Here is a 21,504-nt window from a genome sequence, read left to right as displayed (position 1 = left end):
CTATGTAATACCAATACTGTATAAAAGAACAAATGTTGTGTATATGTTCAATGCCAAACCTAAACCATTGCTAACAGTGTTGTTATGATGTGATTAAAATGTCACCATCACTATTTGCTGAAAACGACTTTATCCCACTCCCCAGGCAAGTGTTTTCATTACTGGAGTTTTACCAGACATGTTTGTGAGAAAGAAAGGTGAAGGAATAACCCAACTCAAATATTTAAAGGCATTTAACCGTTCTGGCTCATTGACAAGTGTATGCTCTCCCTGTGATTTTTAAGAGCTGCTGACGCCTGATGGAAAAAACTTTGAAAAAACATAGTATTGAAAAACAATTTTGCCAATGTGTCATATTTTCTGTCTTTTCCTTTCCCTTGCTTCTCACTAGTAGAAGAATCTACATGAAAACAGAACCTCAATTCTTTAGGTAGACAAAATTTGAATCGGAGCTCTGCCAAAGCATGTGGGTGTTTGGATCCTGTCCATTAAAGACATTTAACTTTAGATCCAGGTTCAATCTTCAAAGCTCGCAAGAACTGCTCAAATCCAGGATTTTGTTCTGACCCATCCCTGTTACTAAGAAGTCATTCACTGCCTGTCCTGCATGTTAAGTTATAGATGTCTGCTAAGGATCTCGTAGGTGGCTGCTGATGTCAACGCTTGCTGCCAAAATACAAGCATTGGGCGATACTGAATATCTGAGGTGGAGGGAGATTCTGAAAATTTAAGGGGGGGAATAAAAGCAAATTTCTCTGGTAGTACGGTTGTCTTGAAATAACATAGACTTGGTTTGTCTCTCACACTGGTATAACTTTTTGGACTTCAGTGAAATCACACTGACTGAGTACAAACAAAAAACACAGTCTGTATGAAGCTAAAGGTGTTTTTTTTCCACATTCAGTGTGTTGAAACAACACATTCCAGCCCTGCCATAGAAGCTCCTGCTGTCTTGTCAACACAGAAAACAGAGATTCAACCCAAATCTCCCACTCTGCAAATTACTAAGTGGAGAAAGAGAGTAAGCCAAACTTTCTCAGCTCAAAAAGATGCTAAACTGGACATAATCAAAAAAAAAAAAAAAAAAAAACAAAAACAAACAAATAAAAAAATCACACTTCACCATGGCTTTGGCTCTCTTACTTCCTAATTTAGCTACACCGGGCAGAGCAATGGAAATGCTGGATAGATACCTTCCTTGGAAATGTGCAGGAGGGCCTGCTTTTTACGTGACCTTGCCGCTCCTTTTATCAAAACACTTCCCTTACTTTCACTGACATTTACCCCAAGGACATTGAAGCAAAGCAAGGGAGGAAGACCAGCACACAAACTGCCCGCCTGCTCTAAGCAGAGCTTTTCATCAGTGGATTTACCGATGACTGGGATATCTGAGAAAGACTGACAGATTCTTAAGTGCCCAGGGTTTGTGTTTCACTGTTGCCAAGTCACAAAGCAAAACCCAGAAGACTAAAAAACTACAATTTTGTGAGGGGTGAGCTGACACCTACCATACGCATTGGGAGAAAGAAGAAAACGGCAACAGCACATCAAGCAGCCTCCAGATTTCTGAAGTGCCACCTATCTGATCCTCTTGCATTGTGTAGTATCATGGTACTAGACAACCTGTCACACAGACTTCAAGAGGGCTACTTAGTTTGACTAGAGAGAAACGAATTTGCCCTCAGAACCCCACCACTGTCCCTTCCTTTGCAGAACCAGAGACAAGCAGTAATTGCTAGATGAAGTGGAAAAAAAATAACCAACAACAACTATGCACCCAGTTCTCCACTGTCTTGCACTTCATGTGGTCATTTACATCTGGGCAAAGTGAATGTGAAACACTTCCAAACCACAGAAGCAGTAATTTACACTCACTTCCACTGCATTAGGCATGAGACTGAGGAATCAGGCCCTCTCTTACAAGCAAAATGTCCTCGACAATGAATGACAAGTAAAATATAGGCTGTGTAATTCCACTTGTTTTGGAAAACAGTCAATTTAGAAAGGTTACCATAAGACAGCAGCAAAAACCTGCTCCTGAACTCCCAACGTCTCAAACCATAGCCTTGTCAATAGTACACAGGGTGCAAAAGATTATGGCCAGCTCCGGCCATTAGTTTCCTTTCTGGGCAGGAATCCCAGCATAACAGATACTTATGCATATTCTGTCCTCATTTTATCTAATTACAAATATCTCTCTAGGGATGGGGAGGGGAAAAGAGATTTGATCACACGATTTTAGGTCACTTATGCAAGGGATTGCTGGGATATGCATTGATCCAAACACTGCTGTAATATCTTACAAGTTCCCAGAGCCCTCTAGCAAGGAAAAAAAAAGATATGTATCATTTTTTTCTATTTACATGAGTTTTTGAAATTGGCCACTAGGATTTTAATCAAGTACTGCTATAAATCAGAAAGCAGTGTACGGAAATGTTTAAAGTGCCAACACACTGATTAAAAATATCATGTTTTCCTAAACACCATCTGTAAATACATTCTTTCTTTCCTGTATTATACATACACACAAATATACATATATTCTGCATACACACAACTTTCTCTGAATAAGACCAAAAACATCAGAGAAAAGTGGAACAGGGTCATTTAAGAAAAAAAATCAACTTTATGTTGCTCATTTGGATTTTTACTTAATGGTTGCAGCTCTGGTGAAAGATGGAACATTGCTTTACATTGATGAACTTTTAAAAGCCACATTTAGGCATCATCTAATCAAGCAAAACAATACTAAGCAGAATTACCCCTGCTTGCCCTAGATCAACAAGGCCTAAGTCTTCTGCAGTCCAAGAATAGGTACAAAATTGTACAACTCTCATAACCATCACAAAGTGCTTCAAACCTGTTCCTGAGTGCTTCAAACCTGCTCCTTAAGCATGGGAGGAGTGGAATACAGCAGAACTTGGTGAATTTATTTAAGAGAAAAATGCAAGCATTGTTTGAAACTCATATGGAAAGACGGTAGAAGTTATTGGCTGAATAATTACCTTGGAAAAGGACATCAGAATTAAACAGACACCCTTCAGGAACAGAAAACACTAGTAACAGAAGCAAAAAGTGGATCTTAAAGGTCACGAAGTATAGGGAGAATTGCCAAAGTCAAGAGTTAGAACTTGCAAAAGCTATTAAAAAATAGTAACATTTTTCTGACATCAAAATAAAGGCCATCAAAGAAAGTTCAGCTGTTTTGCAGTTAGAATGGTACATAGATTAAATATAATGCAGGTGCAGGCCAAGAACTAAAGGAATGCTGTGCTTCAGTGGGATGACCAAGGTAGAAGCCACAAAGACATTTGTGCAGTCAAGGCATAAATTCTGAATAATCTCTGCCCAAGAACTGTGACATGAAACCATATATCTACTAGCAAGTTCTTTAAACAGATACTGCAAATCATGGTTACTACTGTATTACCGAGGTATAGCAAGCAAAATAAAATACCGTTTGTTAATTGTTGTAGAACACAAACCTTGCAAATTATTACAGCAAGGCTAGCCAGAGTTTACTCACATGCGATTTAAGTGCAAAATGACCAACGACACACTTGAACAAGGAAACGACTAAGATGCAAGTTCCATAGCTTGTGCCAAAGTAACGTGACATCCTGCTTTCATAAGATACCGATATTTTAGACATCTTTTTCTTAGTTATTTGGCCTATATGAGAAATATGAGAAATTATTGAAAATGAAGATGATGAGGATTAGTTCAAGAATGGTGATATGACTCAAAAACCACTGAAAGAGGATTGGACGCAGGTAAACTCCTAACAGAGACAGGGATTGGCTAAAGGGAGGTTACTTCTGGAGTTCTAGAAAGGATTGGTCTGGGAATTGATCTTATTTGGTATCTCTATTAAGGGCCTTTGCACAAAAAACACGTGCGCTGATAAAAGTTAGCCACCTGCACAAGTTGAAGGAACATCAAGGAAATTAAGAGTATCAGGAAAGAAGAATTGGATGGAATGAATTCAGTATAAATTTCACTTAATACCCTGGAGATCATCATCTCAGCAACAATAACAGCTGAGAGGACAGGAGAAAGAACATAACAGTACCAGTCTACCACAGGATGACTATGAACCACCAGCGCTATACAACCACAAACAAATGCAAAAGCAAGGTGCTCCCAGAAGAGGTAAAAAATAAAGTTATTGTAGAGGGCAAAACCTCACCTGGAACAGAGTACAATTCTGTCTACTCAACTCAAGAAAGTTAAATGTGAGTAATCCAAGATGGAGTAGAGAAGTCAAAGGCAATAAATACTCTAGCGATCAAAGGAAAGGAAAAGACATCACAGATGGTTTACTCTATCAAAACAAAGACTGAGAGGGCTTATAAATAGTGTCGTACAAATGCATGATAGTGGAGAGGAAGACATGGACAGAGTAATAGTATTTAAACTAAGAACTCCATGCTGGCACCAGAACAAATGGGTATAAACCGGTCACAAGTAGGGCTAGGCTAGGGATTAAAATGCTATTTCCAGTCACAAGAGCAGTGGGTTCTGGAACCCTCCCAAGAGAAGCAATGGGAACAAACAGTCCAAGTGGGGATTTAAGACAGGGACTTTTCAGTTTATGAAAGGGATTATCTGACATGGTACCAGGGGACTGGACATAAGACCCAGGAACCCTCTTTTAAACCTACACTTCTATTAATTGAGCCTCTGTGACCAATTTGGTCTTTGTCTTCTCATCTGAAAGTACTCACACAGGAACCAATTAGTGCCAACTGGGATGGCAGCCTTTAAGATACAGGTACCTAGCCACTAGAAACAGGACCAGGCTCACCCACACACTCAAGACCAGATATGAAGTATAGCCTCTTGCTTGAATAAGCACTCTAGCCCAAGCTGACTTTTGATGGTAGTACAACACACAAGAAAATCATGTTCAAGCCACTGTCACAGCCCCTTAAGTGGCTGGCCAAGAGACCACTAGTGCCAGATTCCAAACCGTTCTTCTAGCGGCGCGTGCAGAAATCCCTTCAAAGGTAACCTGTATCAAATCCCATGGGTGAGCATCTCCCAGACACTTCAGCCTCCAAGAACTCACTACTCTCTCATCCAGTCCTGTTAGCTAGCTACCTAGAAGAGACCTCCGCACTGCAGGTGCTGCCTGGAACACCACACAAGAACTGCTGGCCAGCTTAATGAGGCATTTTTGACAAGCAAAATTAAAACCCAAGGGAGGCAAAAGGACAGAAACCAAAAGAAATATCCAGGTTCAACAAAATCTTCTCACACGAAGACTGAAATTTTCATGCAGCTTTTGTATCAGGGTAAAGACCTAACACTCCACATTTGAGCTGGCCCCTATTGGAAAAAAACAGTACTTATAAAGACAAAAGCAAAAGGTCGAAGTCCTACAGCCCTGAAAATAGATGTGTTGGAGGGAAAAACCTGACAGGTCCTGATTGATAACCATGCTTGAGGGAAGCTGCTGGAGGAAAACTGCTGCAGCAAAGGCTGCAGGGAGTTACTGTTCCAAAACCCTGCTGCAGCAGAAAAGGCACATGTGGCTGCTAGAGCAGGAGCTGGACATGGTTAATTGACTGGGAAAGTTTAGCAGAGATGGAATTAATGCAAAGAGCTCAGAGCCCAGGCGTGCAATTCTGTTACCAAGGGAAAGAACCATTCGGCTGGAATTGCAATCCGTTTTCAGGTCAGAGCCTTTCCCAAAGGCAGAGTGCTCACCTCTCATCTGTTCCTCCTCTTCCCCTCCAAGGGGTGCATGGAGGAGAAGGTAGCTGGAAACAGCAGCCTGGGAAATCGACTGTCCTTTGAGGGCCAGCCAGGTTTCAACTTTGCATGGTGTGTGTTTAGCAGAGAGGAATTCCTAAGACGTGTCAGGAGAGACAGCCTCTCCTTACCCTACGACTTCATGGGTAAGTTAGTCGTGGAAACAAAACCAGAAAGCTAATAATAGGGAAGGAGGGAATTTACTTTCAAATCTACTCAGCAGAATGAATACCTGAACCAGATACATTTGCAGTCTGGTCAGATGAGAATGCCAGGAGTTAGTTACTGCGGAATCACAGCAACAACATGGAAAAAAACACACCCAAACAATTATTTTTTTTTTTTAAAGTAAAATGGACTGCAGAGGAAGATAGGAAAGACACAAACCACAGATCAGATGACATAGATGATCTTACACAATGATGCACTGCCAATATTTTGATAAGTAGCACCCACAACTGCATTCCTTTCAGCTAGCATGTCAGAGTCACTTTCCTCAGTAAGGGAGGACTAGATATGGGAACTTCTTCATTTCTTCTGCCATTTTAACAAGGGGGCTTTAAATACACTGACACATACTTACAAGTAGCCTTGTAAAATAAATTGAGTCAAACTGTTCTCACACCAATGACTTTTAATTCAATGCATGAATTGTACTGAACAGACTGTCTGGTGTGCAGCATGTATATTTTGAAATGCAAAACTACTTGCCACTTGGTTCATTTCTGTGGTAAAATATTTGCACCCCAACAGTGGCTTTATCAGCTCTAGGCATAAACCACTGCCATTAAGGATGGTTTAGCGATATTTATCAGTGAACTTCTTCCATCAGAACCAGGCAGACAGTCTTAACTCACTTTCCCACTATTCCTCCGTGCCCCTAATTTCAGCTCAGCCATAGAAGTGCTACCAAGGAAGGATTCCCATTCACTTTCAACACAACACTCATATACCATCTAACATTCAACACCAAAAGCAAAGCAATGTGGCTTCTAAACCTCCAATTCCGTCAATGGTTGACGGTGGCTAGAGAGTTGGGTGCAGAGGAACCTGATGAAGTTCAACAAGGGCAAGTGCAGGGTCCTGCACCTGAGGAGGAATAACCCCATGCACCAGTACAGGCTTGGGGTGGACCTGCTGGAGAGCAGTTCTGTGGAGAGGGACCTGGGTGTCCTGGTGGATGACAAGTTGACTATGAGCCAGCGGTGTGCCCTGGCTGCCAAGAAGGCCAATGGCATTCTGGGGTGCATTAGAAGAAGTGTGGCCAGCAGGTGGAGGGAGGTTCTCCTCCCCCTCTGCTCTGCCCTAGTGAGTCTCCATCTGGAGTACTGTGTCCATTTCTGGGCTCCCCAGTTCAAGAAAGATGAGGAGCTACTGGAGAGAGTCCAATGGAGGGCTATGAAGATGGGGGACTGGAGGATCTCTCCTACAAGGAAAGGCTGAGGGAGCTGGGCTTGTTCAGCCTGAAGAAGAGAAGGCTGAGAGGGGATCTTATAAGTGCTTATAAATATCTGAAGGGTGGGGGTCAGGAGGACGGGGCCAGACTCTTCTCAGTGGTGCCCAGCGACAGGACAAGGGGCAATGGGCACAAACTGAAGCATAGGAAGTTCCGCCTGAACATGAGGAAGAACTTCTTCACTCTGAGGGTGACGGAGCACTGGAACAGATTGCCCAGAGGGGTTGTGGAGTCTCCTTCTCTGGAGATATTCAAAACCTGCCTGGACATGGTCCCGTGGAGCCTGCTCTTGGTGAACCTGCTTTGGCATGGGGGTTGGACTAGATGATCCCCAGAGGTCCCTTCCAACCCCTACCATTCTGGCTGATTCTGTGTGACCATCACCAAGTCAGTAAGTGTATGCCATTCCTCCCATCAGAAGAGCAGAGAAAACAGTCCCATGAAAGGGACAGTGATGCTTACTTTAAGCCTGATTATAACGTATTTTCCTGCTCTGGCATGAAAGTGCCACATACTTTACATAACAAATAACACATATTTTTCCTAATTCTTTCATGCTGGAACCTCCTGAAATCCTCATTGTAGGACACGTAAAAAGAAAATTCCAGGTGGGAATTATATATTATGTATTATATATTATGTATAGCTGCTTTCCGCTCAGTCTGAAAAAGCCCAGAGAGGTGGTAGATGCCCCATCCCTGGAAACATTCAAGGTCAGGCTGGAGGGGGCTCTGAGAAGCCTGATCTAGTTGAAGATGTCCCTGCTCACTCCAGGGGAGTTGGACTGGATGACCTTTACAGGTCCCTTCCAACTCAAGACTAGATGACCCACAGAGGTCCCTTCCAACCCCTACCATTCTGTGATTCTGTGATATATGAAATCTCACTTGGCAGAGCTACTCACAGCAGGCAAAGGCAGTCTTTCGCAGGTAAAGAGAGACTCTCCTTTAGACCTGTATTCATGCTTAGGAAGTTAACTACATTTTAGCAACAGGTAATTACATTAGTACCTCCTCTACTCAGCCTGACTAGCATGAGAGTCATACCTGACTGTGAAAAAAAGCTCATGACTTATCCAGGCCATACAACAAGTCAGGGGTCAGATTTAATTCAGTAGGCTCTGATGTGCCATGCTGCAACCACGAAACAAAGCTGCCTCTCCCTGTGCACAGAGGCAGAACACTGAAGCGAACCTTGCTCCAAGACAGCACCAAAATGCATCACCTCATAGTCCCCATCCTCCTCCAAAACATCAGGGTAGATCATAGAGAGTCCATCCTTCCAGTCCAGAAGCCACTGGAAACTCTCCTCCTCATCCTGTATGAGGGGCCTGAAACAAGCATTTCATTTTGGGAAATGACTCAGGAAGAACATGTGAGGAAACCGAGCAACAAACAATACATAAGGTGGATATAAATCCAGATAAAATATTAAAATCATTAAAGGGTTGCTGCTCCCTGAAGGTTGGAAAAAATGAAGAGAGTTAATTAAAAGCAATCTCCACACAGTGCTGAGCTAGCCTGCCCTGATAAATCAACAGCTAGGACTGCGCTTGTAGAGGTCAACGGGGGAAAGAGGTTGGGAGGCGGGGGAGAGAAAAGCTAGGAGAAGATAAAACATTCAGCTGAGACTATCGACAAAAACAAATTGGATCAGGTGACAGGAAATTGAGAATTCCTGTGAGGTTTTCCACACATTTCCCCCTTCAATATTTTTTGCTTAGATTTCGACCCCAGGAATGCCCATTTGCCATCAACATAACACCAGCCAACCTGACCAAGTTCCCATTCATTTGTATTAGCACAAGAGAAGAAAGAGAAGTGAGAAGTCTTTGGGGCCCCATTCTACCTAGGGAGGTATTAATATCACTTTCATCCATGTGCCATTTGATCACCGAGGACTAATGTCACCAAAATTAACAGAGGGGCACATGCTTTTTGGAGAAGGACCTCCTAAAAATTAAAGGGTCAGTCAGATACAATGAAGCAATAGAAGAAGTATCTCAGCGGTGCAATTGAGAGGCTTTCCCCAGACCTCTGGAGAAAGAGCTCACTGCAGAGTCTTCCCATCACCAACCCTCACCCATGACATCTCGCAAGCCTCTTAACCTGCACTACCCCAGCTATAAAAGATGCTAATTTCTGAATTAAAATCATGCTTCTGATTTATTCCATATTTCACATCAATGGATAAATGCTAATGAACTGAAGACTTCAAGGACAGAGAGTCTACAGAAAACACAAAAACCTACAGTCTTCAAAACACCCTTTTGTAATTTTTTTTTTTTAAAAAAAAAGGTAAAAGCAGTCAGGGTAAGCTTTTAGATACAAGTGGGTTCATGTTATAATTTCCTATATTGAACACTGGCGAGTGATTTGTCGGAACACTTAGTAGGACAGCAGCCTCAAACATGATGCAGTTTTTATTCATGGTCAAGACCAAAGGAGTTTAGCAGTAAAACAGCTTTCTGAACCAGTGTTTCCATTATTCCTTGTTCAGATTGCATAGGTCTGAAGGTAGTCATAAACATAGAATATATTTGTCCCCATCATTGACTAAACACAGTCTCTCAGGAAACGATATTGAGGCCAAAATACTTGAACAGTCACAAATCCATGGATGACTTTCTTCAGAACTGTTCTTGAAGGAAATGGAAATGTGGGCATTAGTCTTCCCTTGAAGAAATAATACTGTCTTTGTGTCTCCACTATAAGTTTTCCTATAGCACTGTTCACTGGATAGTGAACTATCTGGGCTATAACTCCGGCCATTTTAATTTTTCTCCCAACTCTGTGACTAATCACATTAGGCTGTGGATCCACAGGAACACTAGAAACTGCAAAGCTCCTAGAATCAGACCAAAAATTTCACAGCCACGTGACACAAAGCACTGAAACAGGTCTTCACTTACTCTTCCAAAACCTTTTCAAGAGGAAACTTTGATCCAATACGCATAATCCTATCTTCCTGTGGCTAGCATGAAGCCAGCTCCAAGCATAAAAGCAGCATAAGCGCTGTACTTTGTGTTTTGGCAGGAGTAGCACGCCCGCATCTGATCAGATCAAATCAGCCCTGCCAGCTGATGCAGTAGGGCAGGCTGGAATTAACCAGCTCAGGGCATGGCCTTATTTCACTGTGCTGCACGTGAGTTTCTTTGCACCATCAAATCTATTTAGATTTTTGAGACCTAAAAGGCAGGAAGCATGAAGCCATGTGTTTGTAGAAAATTTAGCACAAGGTCTTAACCAAGGCATTGTATCTTTGTATCACAAGGGGGAGTCTGAGAAGAAACAAGGGGGAGAAACTAAAAGTTATGCAGAGTTCCTTTCTTTTGCATACTATGATTTCATATGCATGTTATAGTTGGCATTTTATATTAATTTCTAGAAATTATCAGAAACCAAAGACAGTATTGTCGGATGTCAGCTCACAATGTGGTATGAATGGAGAGATGATCCTCAGTTATGTTGCATCAGTTCTGCCACAAGCGACTGCAATATTAAATATCACTACCAGCCTTTCTCACCAGAGGAGTAACATTGGTGTAGTCGGCATTCCCATCAACACCTGAGCAGGGGACTCTCTCCCAGCTACAGCTCAGCAGAACACAAAATTAATGACTCAGGATTTGGCAAGCACACGCTGCTGATCACAGCCACCTCGTGCACACTCGTCAGTACCCGTCCCTGCCCTGCTCTTGCTGCTCCGCTGACTCCCTGTGAAGGCACCTCTCAGACAGTGCTGGGGTGCCAGTAAAACCTTCCATGCAGCTGGAATTGCAACTCTCTGACCGCACCCGGCTCAGGCAGGTAACCTGAAAACTGAGAAGCATGCTGACAAACTCCTGCTGTTCCCATACTGGAGGGGATGGGGGTGCGAGAAGGATATTTGCCAGCAGCCGTTGAGACACTGCATTATTCTTCTCTGAGACATCTGCTGGGAATCTGTGGTTAAAATACGGTCTGCTGGGAAATAAACCATATATAACAATTAAAAAAAAAAAAATCATACTTCAAATAATTTCGGCTGTTAAAGGTAAATAAGAATTTTAAACATTCAGTATTCAAGCACTCATATTTGTGCTACATGTCACACAGTGTAGACAGTGAAAATACACTGGGCAGTTCTTTCTTTTGAAATAAGAAAAAAATAAAGAAAACCACTTTATGCTGCTTACGCATTAGTCGAGTGTATTTGGTTTTGTTCCACAAATTGCAGAGAAATTTTTAAAGAGAAGAAAGAAGCACTTCCATCTCGAAAAAAACAAAAATCTGTTTATTAAAAAAGTGGGGGGATTTTGCAAGTACACTTTCTTTTAGATTGTGTTGATGAGAACTTTCCTTAAAAGAAACAAACCAGTGCTAAAACTGGGACCTGCACTAAGGAAGTGACTAGCACACCTCCCTCTCTGCATCCTGGGCAGAACCACCAGGCAAAGCCAGGAGAGCAGTACAGTCCTGCTGCAGCCCCCAGAACAGGCCTTAAGCAACGTTGCCTTGGTGCTGCTTCTCTGCGCGTGGGAGTATGTCACCCCAGCCAGGGGATCCTCAGATCAGAGGTCGGTCTGTCCAAGGGAGAAAAACATCAACTCCTGAAACAGACTCATCCCCCTCCTACAAGTCCTCAGGGATAAACAATACAGGGATGGTTCTTGCTCAAGGCAACATCACATACAGACAACACAGTGATGAGCCCAGAATAAATACCAAGATTGTAAAATTGATCTACCAAGGAAAGAAATTCAGCTCTGACATGAAAGACAAACCAGAGTGAGAAAACACCAGACTTGGCAAACGATAATCCTAAAAGATGGTTTATTTGCAGCCAATGGGGGGCATTGGAATGCCTCATTTCAGGACAGCAGAGGTACAGCCAACTGTCATAAATTGCAGAAGACAGACATACAAGATGTACAAAGTCTGCTCTTGAGAGCAACCTCCAAATACCACACTTACAGTTTTAGGAAAGCAGAGGAAGAAATCAATTTTCATTAGGCTACACAGAGATGAGCTGCATTACCTTCACCACGACTCAGACTGAAGACAGAGTCCTATTTCGTTTTGTGTACCAGACTTCTGCATGGTCTGGGTAAGCTATTCCCACTCAGGCACTGCGAATCCAGTCTAACAGGCATTGTGCACCCAGCGTGCTTACCTTGAAATTATTACACCCTCCAAAAAACCATACCTGTGGGCCTCTGTAGCACAACCCAGATAGTTCAATATCGCCTTCACACACCACAAATAGTATGTTTTAAAACTTTGCCTTCAACGACAATTTTGTGATACAAAATACTCCATCCATCCACACAACTGGACAGACCGTGAAAGGCTGGAACACCAACAAAACAACATCAAAAAAGCACTGCAACAACTAATGATGCACAAGCAAAGCCTGGAACCAGACATAACACTGCAACTAGTAACAGTTCATTTATCAGACTCTCTCATAATCAAACCAGTGTATCCTCAGGTCTTCTTACTTGGCTTCTCTGCCCCTCCAAGACTTTGGTTTTACGCTTATGTTTCCTTGCATAAACACAACAACATTCATTTTCTCTGAAAGCTGGTGCTGAGATGCAGAAAATACAGTTTTCATGTGGACAACAGTTTTGCTTTGAAATGTGTCACAGTAGGGCTCATTTATGTTTTCAAACGACATCAGAGCCACACTGGAAATGCTGTAGAGATTTTGGTACACGATTTAATGTGCCCAACAACCCTGTTCTGTCAAGCAGAAGAAAATTCCCTTCTGCAAAGCCACATTAAAATCACCTCCACATCACTTGCAAACACTGAACTGGCAACCTAAACGTCCGTCTATTTTATTGCTTCCACCTGCAAAAGCACCACCGCATATTATACTTTCACTTTAATATTAAAAATCAGCAACCAGATGCTTACGCAACAACATTAAAAAAAAAAAATTATCAGTCTTCATCAGCACTTAATCAGGATGTAGGGCTGTTTCAGGGATGGGTAATGGGGCACGGGACCTTCCAGTTAAGAGTCCCCAGCTTGAATTCAAGCCAGAGTTACCACTAATGAAGCACTCTTGCCATACAAGACCCTAAGACTCATGCTGGTCGGTCGCAGACATGAAACAGGGATGCGAGCACAGACCATTTCTTCACAGGTGTCTCGTGCCACAGAATTCATCATCACAAGGATGGCCATTTGGCAGCCCAGAGGTCAGCACTGGCTGTCAAGGCAATTTTATCTGAGAAGGTACAGCAATGGGAAAACCGACCACTGCTGTGCGTTTGCAGCAGGAACGCAGAGACAGAACAGGCCTGGTAGGGTTGATAAGGTCAGCTGTAGCTCTGTGCACACAAGTCTGTGATGATCTGGTCCCCAAACACCTGGCAGGGAATAAGTGTCCCCAACCACATCAAAGTTATCCGACAACATAGTCAGCATGCAAGCGACCTAGCCTAGCATTTGAGCCCCAGTTAGCCTCTTTTGTCTCAGAGGCTGTCTTGAGCAAAAGAAAGGGAGAGCACCAGCGCTGCTGCTTCAAGGCCAAACTGCTGGAAGGCAACAGCTCCTCTGGTGAGCATCCAGGCAGAGAGCTACACAGCGCAAGGGAATCTGACATGCAGAAAAGGCAATAGCCTAACATATGCTCCAGTGAGTATGTTTAATTGACAACCTGAAATAAAAGTCAGCTGTGGGAGTAAAGACAGAGAAGGGGCAGCGGGAAACCAGCTCTGCTTCTAGATAAGACTTTGTAAATTACAAGGTCTTAATGACATTAAATGCATTATGGTACCATATGCACATTGCTAATAAGGCAGAGATGGAGGAAATGGGACTAGATGCTAAAACTGGAAGTTGAACGGCTGCATTCTAGAATTCATCTTCGAATTAGAAAGTTTCTGAACCACTTTGTCCTAGTTTAGCCATCCATAAAACAAAGGCAATAATCCTTCCTTCACAGCGGTGTTGAGAGGTTTAATTAATTAATGTTTACAAAGTCCATTGAGATTTCTGACTGACATTTGAAGTAATTCAGAATACTTTTTAACTGCATTTGTTTCTTTTACCGCACTGCTCAAATGTCTCTGTATTAAGAGATCCAAAGCAGAAGAAGACGGAAAGAAAAATTATGGAGATAGGTGCACAGACTAGTGGAAAAAAACGAAGCCAACAAATTCAGCACTTCAAATCCACCGCTGTCCCATCAAAGCTATCTGAATACTACCTTTTCTACAGCTGAAGAAGAATGTGTTTATCCAGACACCTGCTGCCTTTCCCCTGCGGATCGGTTAAACTTTTAGATCTGCAAGACGTTTGCCTGCAGCACCATGTTGGTAAACAACACAAGTATTAAACAGCAGAAATAACAGGCAGTCACGTCAGGTTGATTGGATTGCCAGAGGAAGCGGAGGGGAGAAGAGCGAAGGGATGAAAGCACCACAAGAGAACCAGAAAGTGCGAACGAAGAGAGCGCTAGACGGAGAAAGCGGCAAGCTGAGCGTGAGGAGGTGCCGGGCGTTACCAAGGGACCCCACGCACTGAGCTGCTCTGTGCAGCGTGTTCCCACAGAACCTCAGGTACGCTGGAATACATCGTCCCGAGAGGCCAGCCTGGCACGAACAGGGCCACATATGCATTCAAGTGCCGGAGATAAACTGAGTATCGGACACACATTTAAGTGCACGGGCACACTCAGGGAGCTGCTCGACACCTGAGCTGGGATTTCTCAGTCTCTACATTGTCCCCCATCTGCGTGGCCAGTTGCTGCAGGGGCACGTGGGGGCTTGGAGACACAACCAAAACGCGGGCAGAGGAAATGCAAATGTCATTCAGCTCCCTTCCATTGTCAGGGAGGGCACACGAGGATAAAATACTGGGCGCTGCATCCCTTCCCCTATTATGTGTCCTACCGCTTTTGTCCTAATTTATCCCATGCATAATTTATTTACATGTGTATTGTTTCCCGATCAGCAACTTTCAAGAATAAGTGAAAATCATAAAATGTTTTCATGAACAAGTTGTCAGTAAAAAATGCAGATGGTGTCAGACAGCGAGTACCAAATCTGTTTCCTCCACATCGCATCAGTACTTCCACAGGCGTGCGGAGAGAAGCGAACCCAGCGCCTGATGTCTATTGTTTCCTCCTCCTCCTCCCGCACCCCCGGGGCCGAGGGGAGGGGAAGGGAGCTGATTACAAGCGGCCTGACCCTGCCCTCCCCGACGTGCGCGGCCGCGGGATCGGGCCCCCGCTCCCGTCCGGGGCAGGACCCCGCAGACCCGCCGCCGTCGGGAGCCCCGCGGCCAGGTCCCGTCCCCCCCCGGCGGGGGTCCCCGGGGGCTCCCCGCCCCCCGGCACACGCTTGAGCGGCTCTCTCGAGGCCAGGTGAGGAGGGGACGCGGCGGGGCCCCCGGGCTGCGCGGCCGGGGGGGGAGGGGGAAGCTGACCCCGCCCGCCCGAGTACCGAACCTGCCGCCAAACGGGGGGACGCCGCCTCTCCCCCGCGGTTTTCGGAGCCCGCCGCCCCCCGTGAGGATAGCCGGGCTTCCTCGGTGAACACCTCCCCCCCTCCGCTCTCCCCGCGTGTTTTTGTCGGGTGCTACCGAGAGGACGGGTGCACGGCGGGGAAGGTTTGCCGCCAGGACGGAGCAGGAGAGCCGGCGGAGATGCCAGCACCCCCTCCCCGCTCGAGGCTTTCCTCTCCCTCCGGGTCGCAGAGGGACAGCGGCGGGAATCCCTGGAAAAAAACCTGCAAGTGTTTTTCCAACTCCAGCTGGCGAGACTCGAGTCGGGGAAAAAGAAAAGAAAAAAAAAAAAAAGAGAGAAAAGAGACAAGAAAAAAGGAAAAACCTCGCAGCGCTGGTTTCATCCCTGAAAACTCCAACGCGTGAGAGCACCCGCTCAGCGCAGCCGGGAAGCGCAAAGGCGGCGGCGGGGCCGGGCTCTCCGCTCGCCGCTCTCGGCCCGGCTCTGCCGCCGGCTCTCAGCGGCGGAGGCAGCCCCGCTTCCCGCGCTCCCCGGTGCCCCCGGGCTCCCCGACCCCGCTGCGGATCACAGCGCGGATAAAGGACGCGATCCAGCAGACGGCACCCGGCTCCCGCCGTCCCCCTCTCAGGCCGGCCTTGCTCCCAGAGCGCGGCAGCACCTGCACGCCCCCCCCCCCCCAGCCCGGCAGCGGCGGGGCAGACCCCGTCCCCGCAGCCCTCGGCCGCTGGCGCCCGCTCCCAAGGGGCAAACGCGATCAGCTCTCTCTGCCACCTCGAAAAGCGAAAGCCCGTCACACGCCAAGCCGATCTCCGGACTTCCTGCCCCGAGCCCGCCGCCGGCAGCCCCCAGCCATTCATTTCGGGCGAGCTCCCCCCCTCCCTCCACCCCCCGCTGCCCCCCTCCCGCGGAAGGGCCGAGGTGCGCCGGCGGTGCCCCCGCCGCCCGTGCCACCCCCAACCCCCCCCTCGCCGCTCAGCCGAGGAGCGAGGGGGCCGCTTCCCTCCCCTCGAGAAGTCACCCCAACTCCGCACAGACCGGCGGAGGCAGCCCCGAGCCCCCAGCCCCGCTCCCGCTGACCGGGGCCGGTCCTTCCCCTGGCGGACCCCGGGCCGGCGGCGGGACGAGCCCCCCCGGGACGGCGCGGGCAGGGGGCCGGGTCAGGCGCGCGCACCCCCGCCAGCCCCGCGCTGCGCTCCGGGAGCGGCGGGCAGCCCGCCGCCGCACACACACTCCCCCCCCCCGGCGCCCGGGCGCTAATTAACCGGCGCGCGAGCCCGACAATTTATCTTCCTTAATTTCGGCGCGAGCCGCGGGGACGGGTTGCACAAAAAGCGAGCGAGCCGCCGGGGCAGAAAGGAGGGCGGGAGCAGGGACCCGCCGGGAGGCTGCCGGCGCCCGGCTCAGGCTGGCAGCCGGCGCCGGAAAGGCGCCTTTTTTTCATATTTAAACCACGCGGAATATGTACATTTTTGATTCCTACTTACGCTTTCAGGGGGTTGTGAATGACAGTCGCCATTTTGCTACAATGTAACAGAATATTGTGTCTCGGAGTTCTAAAGGTTCGCTGAGGGGAAGCGGCCAGCCAATCGCGGCGCGGCATACCGGCCCGCCGACCAATCGGGCGCCGCGGGCGGAGCCGCGGCTCTGCTAGTTATTAGGGGAGCTGTCAAAGCCCAGAGGTCACTCCCTCTCCCTGGAACTGGCGGCGAGCAGGTCTTAAAGGGGTAGCGCCCGCCCGCGGGGCCGCCGCCGCGCCGGGGGGGACCGACGGGCCGCGGGCGGGGCGGGGGGGGGAGGACTTTCCCGCGACAACGCGCCGGGAGAGGGAAAGCCGGGCTGGCTCCTCGCCCCTTCGCCCCGCTGCCGGTCGTTGGCCGGGCGGCGTGCCCCCCCCACCCCAGGGGAGCCGGCCCGCTCGCTCCCCCGGCTCCCCGGCAGCGTCCTTCCCGGGCCGCTTCCCTTCCTCCGCAGCCGCTCCCCCCGCCAGGTCTCCGGGAGCCGCCGGCGCTGGCAGCGGCTCCGGACAGCGCCGCGCCGCCCCCCCCCAAGGAATTTCCCTCTCCCTGTCAGCCATCCCGCCCCGCGGCCCCGACCGACCGCCCGCCCCGGGCCGGCCCTCCCGCAGAGCGGCTCCGGCTCTCGGCGCGGGGAGCGCCCCGGCCCGCGTCCCGCCGGGCGGGCAGCGGACTCCGGGAAGCCCGGGCTTACCTGCAGCTCATTAAAGGAGCTCGCTAATGACTGACGGAGCGCGACCCGAGCGAAAGCGAATCCACTGAAGTTCACGAATTTGCACCCGCGCAAACCGGGTGTCGGCAGCATCAGAGTCAGACCGCCAGGTTTTCCCCTTGGCTGATACCGGCGTAAGCTTTGTCATCTCGCAGTCCTCTCGCTCAGAGGTCTTGCCTCCCTGCAGGCACCTTCTCTGCCTCCCAAAAACACAACCGCTACCAAAACCGAGCCCACTTCTCCACCCTTCGCATTTATATAACCAGAACAAACTCAGCTAAAGACAGTTAAAACGCACTGCCGTAAAACCAGCAAGAGAGAAGAGACTGCAGAGCCAACTTCACTCACAAACTTCACAGAAGAATGGAAGTAACAATGTTTGTGAGATATCCAGGTGTTAACAGAAGCAGAAATGGCAAACTTTCTGAGCTAATGGGCTGAAATTTAAAAGGTGTAGACAACCAAAATCTCTCAACTGTTTGACAAAATAAAACTTTCTAATACCGGGTCAGAAGAGAAAAGCAGAGGGATGGAGAGAAGGAAGAGAGATAAATGATCACCTACAGAGAAAAGGGGATGAGAGAGCAGTGCAGCAGTTTCCCATTCATCAGGGAGTCCTCAGAAGTCTGCAATAAGTTAAACCTTCCAAGATCTGTCTAGAGTCCCTCTTCCCCAAACACTGCCCGCTCCAGCTGCTAGGCCAACCTAGGTACCATGCCAAGCATCCACCCTGGAGGGAATGATTGTCTCCTCCATCAAAGCAATCTAAGCCATTTGGTTACAGGCACCACTTAGGAGAAATAAGCTTTTTGTCAGCTGGAGAGCTGCCAAGATGCTGAGATCTATCCCAAAACAGTTCTGGGAAGCAATCTTTAAGAATGTTTCCATTATCATACTGCATTATATTATTTGATACAGTAGTAGTCCAGGTGACACTGGATGTGACTTCAGACCCTCCTGTTCGCCACTCTCTCGCTGTTCACAGGAAAAGCTAACCACAAACTGCCGAGTTTTCACAAGCACGCGGTTGGTGTGCATGCTGCAAAGAAATGCACGGCTCAGCATGCACCTGAACCGGCGAGCCCGAGCTAGCAGGGAACCCTGTGTCACATCTTGCACTGTGGGGACTTCTGGTTTGACTTCTCTTACTGCCATGATAGTTACCTAATGGCAAACATCAACCAAACTTTAGCGTTTACCCTAGGATGGGCAATATTCACTTGTGGGATAACAACAACTTTGCTCCACATGAAAGAAAAAATAGCCTAGGACCATCTCACACTGCAGAACCAGAGGCAGACCTGCGCTGCTGAGAGCAGACACCAAAACTGAGCTGAGCTCTAGAAAGCTCTGAGACATTCTAATGCAAACTGGTGACATTTTCAGAGCATTAAAAAAAAACGTTTGAGGTCATTTTTAGGAGTTTAATGAGTCCCTCTGGTCCTGTTGGGTTGGATATATAGGCCCATTCCTGTTCTGCAGGCAAAGAGCTCTTGGCACAGCTTGGCAGGGAGCGTACTGCAAAATCAGGATGAAGCTGCACATGTGCTTCCCTTGCTGCTCCTGTTATTCAGACGTTGGGCCTTTATCAGCTACCAGCAACAGCAACTAACAGTGAGAACAGCCACAGATGACCTTGGGTTGCTGATAGCCCTTTTCCCAGCCAGACCCCACGTTCCTGGCCTGGAGAATCAGTCAACAGCACTGCCTCACTCGGAGGAGCCTCCGGGACGCCCAAGGACAGAGCTGCCATCTCAGAACGGTGGGAAGTCTCAGCCATGGTAACAAAGATACCAGGCTTCGCTCACGTGTCCACACAGTTCTCCTATAGTGTGTTTCATGTAGAATTCCACAATGGTTAGATTACCATTTTAGCTGGGAAAAAAGGCACGAGGCAGTGAGTGACATTTCACTTGTAACAAACTACATAACTTGTTCATATAATGCCTATTTGCAAGTAAGGGGACCATCACAAACCTATGTCAATAAAACTTCTATGCCATGCTGTAGTTACCTCCATTTTCACATACACACCAGTCCATCCTCAACCAATCCTTTATGAACTAAATTTTTAGATTCGTTTTTCTTCTGGATTTAGGCTACCATAAGTCACCCATAAATAGCGCTTCTGCTATTTTACACTCCAACACAAGACCAACACATCTGAAACTCACTCAGTTACATATGCACCAAGTTCCAGCTTCAGGACTTTTACATTCCTACTTAGCTACTGATAGCTTTACTCACACCCACCTGAAACATAACAAGGAGGCTGCAAGAAAATACAAATACTTTAGAAGTACTTGGCATAGAAAACCTAGGTAGGCTTATTTCTAACGAGAGGTTGCCAACTGTTTGGACAGCCAACATTTAAATTTTAAAAAGGAAGGCAAGTTTTGCCATAAAACTATTGGGGTAAAATCTATAGTGTTGACACAAGGCCTAAGCGTGCTGCCTCTGTGGGGTTAGAGTGAGCAGGGCTTCAGAAGGCAGAATCCACCGCCTCACCTCCAGCCCCCGATACAGAACTGTAGCTGGTCTCTACCCAAGTAGAAGAGAAATGGTGTTGTTTCCTTCCACTGCATTGGGAAGTGTCATGTCTTGTATATCATACTGCTGCCCTCCTGACCCAACCCTATTTCAAACATTTTTACTATTTACATAATCCAAGTGCACTGATACTTTCTGCAAGGTGTCAAAAATATTCCTGCTCACCCTGCAGAGCCTTATTTTGGCTGATGACCTTTCACTGTGAAAGAGTTTTTACCTCATAGTCTCCTGCTCTCCTTTTTATCTTGTTAAGTTTTAATGTAGAGTTGTTCTTTTCTGGAGGGAGGGAAAGTTAGGTTCTTACTTATACATTCCCCAGCTCTTGCAATTGGAAAGTGAAACAAGACACTGACATTGAAAGCCACAAATCTAACTTCACTACGGAGGGAAACATTAAAAGACAAACAGTTGTTAGTCTACCAGAAGCCGCGTGGTTTTGTCAGCTTTAATATTCCCAGATGTTTCCAGTGATATAGAACGTTATTTTCGTCAAATACATTAATATTCAAAGGACCGGATTCATATAGGTCTAAACACGACAGCATGCTCTGTGTGCTGTAACGTAGCTTGTTACAGCTAAAGAGGGCCCCACATGCACAGATATCCTGCAACAGATTTGAAGTCTTAACCCGTTTTTATTTATTGAAAGCTCTGCAGGCATCTCTCATACACTGTTTCTTGTCAGCCCTCCTCCTCACTTTCTTTGATCTTTACCAATAGTTGGTTAGCTGAAAGAGGAGGGAAAGATATCAGCGTGTCAATGTTACAGACTCAACACCAGCCTTCTACAGACACATCACCAAAAATCTTATGCAGTCAGCATAACAGAGATAACTCGGGAGCTACACAGCGTAAAAACTGGCGCCAACGATTCATTCTTTGCAACTTCGGAAATCACATTCTTAAAAGGTGACCTCATTTTTTTTGATTTTTTTTTTAATTTTTAAGCAAAATTTCCCCTCTATAGCTATAGCAACAATTTTTGGATGCCTTTAGCCTATCTTGCTTTCAGGCCTGATTCTGATTTCCCAAAATTTTAATTTTTGTATTCA

General features: G+C 46.8%; 1 protein-coding gene across 9 annotated transcripts in view; it reads right to left on the bottom strand.

The window, feature by feature from the left end:
- The window catches only part of DPF3 (double PHD fingers 3), a 191,656-nt gene extending 174,421 nt beyond the window's left edge, over window positions 1-17,235 (bottom strand). For 7 of the 9 annotated variants that reach the window (XR_012764521.1, XR_012764522.1, XR_012764523.1 and 4 more), the window contains exon 1: window positions 17,161-17,211. Coding sequence is in view for 5 of the 9 variants with exons in the window: in XM_075426129.1 (XP_075282244.1) it covers window positions 17,161-17,192 (32 nt within the window). In the remaining 4 variants the exon portion in view is untranslated. Of the gene's footprint in view, window positions 1-17,160 lie in introns of all 9 variants that reach the window. The other 2 variants (XR_012764520.1, XM_075426127.1) reach the window with 1 other exon arrangement.
- Window positions 17,236-21,504: the final 4,269 nt, after the last annotated feature.

The sequence above is a fragment of the Opisthocomus hoazin genome, chromosome 7, assembly GCF_030867145.1.
Source record: "Opisthocomus hoazin isolate bOpiHoa1 chromosome 7, bOpiHoa1.hap1, whole genome shotgun sequence".
In the NCBI taxonomy this organism is placed as follows: domain Eukaryota; kingdom Metazoa; phylum Chordata; class Aves; order Opisthocomiformes; family Opisthocomidae; genus Opisthocomus; species Opisthocomus hoazin.
The sequence above is the reverse complement of the archived record's forward strand: the minus strand, read 5'-3'. Positions and strand labels throughout refer to the sequence as shown.